Genomic DNA, 4777 nt, shown 5'->3' on the forward strand with positions numbered 1-4777 from the left:
AAGTTAAATTGAAACTTCTTAGCAATGAACGCACTTGTTGTAATAATAACACTTTTGTATCTGACAACTGCAAAATCGATACAACTTATACGCACAGACATATTTTATACATATACATATTTTATATGCGCACAGAGATTTTAAGGCTCTGGTTAGTACAAAAATCAAGACGAGATCGATATACCCTTACAGCTAAAATAAGGTTTTTAATAATTTACATACAAAACGATGTATGTATATTTACTTAACAATTTACATATTATAACATTTTACAGCAAGTCCTGCTCAATCAGTTATAAAAACTATATAAATGTTGGACTGGTACAAGTTACATCTAAAATCCGGTTCTAGTTCATCTACATTGTACATCTCTCATCACACTTCATATTCCTGTTCCATAAAATCTTCCTCCTCGTCATCCTTATCTACTTCGTCTTCATCTAGGTGGGAAATCTCTGTGAGCATCTCAGACACCTCAGAACAAGCACTGGTCTTAACAAGAGGCACTGACAAGCTATCCATGAGGGGAGTGAGAAAGGTTTTGTTGAAATTAGGCAGTTCATTCATCTGTTGGCCAAATTTTGCCATTGTAAACTCAATTCTGAGAGCCTCGTTGTACAAAAATGCTCTATTTTCCTTGTTCTGTTCTGCCATTTCTATTAGATGTGAGTGCTTTCTTTCCAGCCAATCAGCAACCAACATGAACTCAGTCTCATTCAACGCTATTTCCTCTGCTGCCCTGTCTCTCACACAGACTATATCTATTGCCTGCTTCTTGATGCTGTATGGCACAATACCATTCGTTGGCCTGCCAAGTTCATGCCAAAATGAAAGGCATAATATTTCATCAACTGTGAGTTGTGAAATAGAGCTGGCCTCGTTGTACATCACAATCAAAGATTTGATCTTCGAAAGAACCTTCACCAACTGCCTATTCAATTTCTTGAATATCGCTTGTCCATCTGAAGTCAAGTGAAAAAAAAACTGTTGGAAATTGCATATGCGCAATATTGTTTTTATTTATATTATTTCAACTTTTCTGAATTTGTATAGCAGCATAAGCGTTAGTCTGTATCTGTATCTATTTACAAAACTGACAATATATAATCTTCACCAATCATACTGTAAACGTGTGGTTCGGCTAACGAAAAAGTGCGTACAAGTGTTGACACATATAAACACAAGAAAAACCGAGAGGAGACAGTGCCAATGAAGAGAAAGAAATATATTCATTAAAGAAAGGTGCTAGTGACAGTACAGTAATAACTATAAATCAGTAAAAATAATAACTCTAACAACAATTGTGCAAGGAATTCCAACGTTAAGATAGTGCAATAAGTGTCAATGTTACGACAGTGAAAAGAATTTCCAAATTAAGATAGTATAAAGAAGTTTAAGTAGAGGTAGCAAAACCCTAAGCCAATAGGTACAAGAAGAACCAAAGTGCTAACGCTGAACAAGTCTGACCTTCCAAGAAACACACAATGACATCGACACCCAACCAGCGGCGTAGCTAGGATTTTTTCAGCGGGGGGGCACTGGGGGGGCCTTACATTTTCGTGGGGGGGCACAATATATAATTTTACTTTTCAACTGTTGGAGGTAGCTGAAATGTAGAGGCAACATAATAGTCAAGTATTGGCCTCTGTTATTTTTTATGATTCATGTAAATTGAATCAATACAAAAAAATGATTTAATACAAAACCTATAATATCACTCAACACAATCATATTCATTGTAATGCCTTTATTCTAGACACCAACAGTAAACGCAAACGATTGTCACAGAATACAAATTACATTACAATATACGAACAAAATATAATCTTTAACGTTTAGAAATACAAATTACTGCTAGTACAAGAACGGTAGGTGTCAGCACTATCTAATAGTTCTGACACCTAACCATGCAATGTATGATTGGGTCGAGTATAAATACCAACACAAATTACAAAGAACCTCACTCTTTTCCCAGAGTTACTGCAGAATTATTCTTCTATTCTGGTTCCGCTGTGCGAATTCTTCCACGAAGAGATCTAAGTCCATCTTCTGTACACGTTCGCTCTTGATTGAAAGAACCGCGAGATTGCTTAGTCGGGCATTGCCCATCGAGTTTCTTACAACCGTCTTGATTAATTTCATCGTTGAGAAGCTCCGCTCACACGACGCAGATGTGACAGGCAATACAGCAGCAATTTTGGCCAGCTGATGGATTTCTTGAAACGCCTCTTTGAATGGCTCAATCACGTTAACAAACTGGAATTGTTTCTGGTAGTTCTCTGCCATCTTGCGAGCGTCGTTGAAGAAGGTGCTTAATGGAATGCAGTTCGTGTTTGATGTCTTCTGCGTTTCCGTCGAACAGTTTCGCGAATCCGTTCAGTTCGTTTAATTGTAGAAAACACTCACTTCTTGGGTTGAGTGCCTGAATTGATGTCATCATTTTGCATGTTTCGGTATTGAATCGCCTTCTCAACTCTGCCAGCATTCTGTTAAGAACCTGGCAGTAAAACTCCGTCCTTTGTCCTTTACTGAGTCCTCAAGTTCATCTGTTGATGATATTGATGATCCGGCGAGAGGCTCGAGGAGGGTAGCCTCTTCTAATCTCTTTGGTAGTTTACGCTTCCTCTTTCTACGCGATGGGTCTACGTCCTCAATATCAAAGCCGTGATCTCTCACAATAACCTGGACCTCGTCCCACAGATTGTTGAATGGCTGGGGATCGGACCGCATCTCCTGCAGATCTGCAATCAGAGTCTCTGTCAACTCTGCTGCTTTACCTAGGTCAACATCGGATAACTGAAACATGATGGGCAATCTACTTGTCTCCATAAGTATGCTTGTGATTACTGGAAGCTTCATCAGAAATTCGGCATTGATCTGTCCCAACAGTCCCCTGGCGTCAACCGCCCGGTCAGCATGTGTTTCGTTTCCTATTTCCTCCAGGAGGCGTATGAGTGCTGGGAACCGATCTCTTATCACCCGGCATGCGTCTACTCTGCAGGCCCAGCGTGTGTCGGATAGCCGTTTCAGTTCTCTTGTAGGCTGACCAGGATACATTTCCTTCTGAATCTCTATCCATTTTGAGTGAACATATGATCCACTTACATACACGTAGACTTTTTCTAGCAAGGAGAAGAAGTTAGCTGCATCTGCTATGCCTTTGGTTACATCCACAAGAACCAAGTTCAGCCGATGTGCATGACAATGTACATAGTATGCATACTTGGCTTCCTTCCTAACTCGAGCTGCGACACCGCTTATCTTGCCGCTCATGACAGAGGCTCCGTCGTATCCCTGTCCAACCAGGTTTCGTTGGAAGTCAACTCCATGGCTCTTTAGAATGTCAAAGATCGACTTTGTCAGCGATTCAGCATCCAGCTGAAATGCGGCCCTGAACTCCAAGAAACTCTCTCGAATTTCCCCATCATAGAAGTACCTTATTACAAGAGAAATCTGTTCTTGTTTTGACACATCTTTACTTTCATCAACAAGTATGGAGAATACTCCAGCATCCTTAACTTCCTGTATGATCTCCTTTCGGATGATTTCGGCAAAGGTGAGTATCATTTCGTTTTGAATCTCCGGACTTGTGTACTTCGCATTTTTTGGTCCACTCGCCAGACGTTCTTTGATGATGTCGTCATGGGATGCTACTAATTCAAGAATTTTCAAAACATTCCCAGGGTTGCCAGCTCCAGGTTGTTCTGCGTGTCCACGTTGTGCCAACTTTTGAGTACAAGTTACCAAAATGACCTGTCCGAGAGTTTTAATGAAATGACGATTTTTTTTCACTGCAGTTTGGTATCCTGTGTTCAGCATTTGCGCAACAGAGGTTCCCCCTTCTTGCATCTGAGTGCATTCTTTCCAAGCAACCACAGCATCTTTGTGGTAGTCTGCGTGGGTGTGCTTAGCAAATCCTCCAGATTTCCCGACTGCCTTCTTCCAGTTGGAGTACCCAGTATTCGTGAATGACTTCTCCATATTTCCGGATGGAGATGAGAAGTGCCGACACGCAAAACAGTATACACTGTCTGTACTTTGTGAATATTCCAACCACGGATTTGTATTGAACCATTCTTGACAAAACGATCGTTGTTTGTCTCCATATTGAGTCCGAGGATAACTATGCAGTTTTGGCTGATAAGGTCCATCGGATGGCTTTTTTGAGATGTCATTTGGTCCGGGTACTTCTTTCTCCTCTGCCAGCTGAGGGATGCCTTTATCCATAGAGTCCTTCAAAGTAGAGGGAGCTGCTTCATCTTCATCGCTGTCACTACTGTCACTCAGCTTAGTATCACTGTCATCACTGACATCGTCACGGTCGCAATTGTTTAATAATACATCAGGTGGAACAGACTCAAGTTCTGATTCTCCATTTCCAGTAGTTTCCGGTTGACTCTCTGTAACACTTGTCTTCATGCGGAAATAATCCTTAATCGTTGCCATAATGGCAGATCTTAATTAACACTAGGGCTTGGATGTTTCTTGATCTCGAGGCTCAAGCTCTGAAATAATTTGATACAGGTGCACAAACTCAAGTAAATATGATTATACTTCTTCCCTGAACAAACATGAAAATAAAGGAATAACATGCATGATAACGGAATAAGCCTATTATTGTGTCATTAATGTTTTATTATAAAAGTGACACTATAATAATATTAGCATTGTTATACTAAGAATAATAGGTTCACTATCAATGCAGTAAAATAGTATAGATGTAAATTGAATTATTATTATGATTGAAAATAATAATAATGTAATGAATATTATATTC

The 4777-nt window shown here is 39.9% G+C and overlaps 1 protein-coding gene across 1 annotated transcript; it reads right to left on the minus strand.

Moving 5' to 3' along the window:
• Nucleotides 1-2469: 2469 nt before the first annotated feature.
• Nucleotides 2470-4446, minus strand: LOC106810709 (zinc finger MYM-type protein 1-like). Its single transcript, XM_014814144.1, has one exon. The coding sequence runs from the start codon at nucleotides 4444-4446 to the stop codon at nucleotides 2470-2472; it is 1977 nt and encodes a 658-aa protein (XP_014669630.1).
• Nucleotides 4447-4777: the final 331 nt, after the last annotated feature.

The sequence above is a fragment of the Priapulus caudatus genome, unplaced genomic scaffold (genome assembly GCF_000485595.1).
Source record: "Priapulus caudatus unplaced genomic scaffold, Priapulus_caudatus-5.0.1 Scaffold466, whole genome shotgun sequence".
NCBI lineage: Eukaryota > Metazoa > Priapulida > Priapulimorpha > Priapulimorphida > Priapulidae > Priapulus > Priapulus caudatus.

Excerpts from the sequence above, each read along its gene's own strand:
- LOC106810709 (XM_014814144.1), bottom strand. The coding sequence starts at position 4,446 with ATGGCAACGATTAAGGATTATTTCCGCATGAAGACAAGTGTTACAGAG.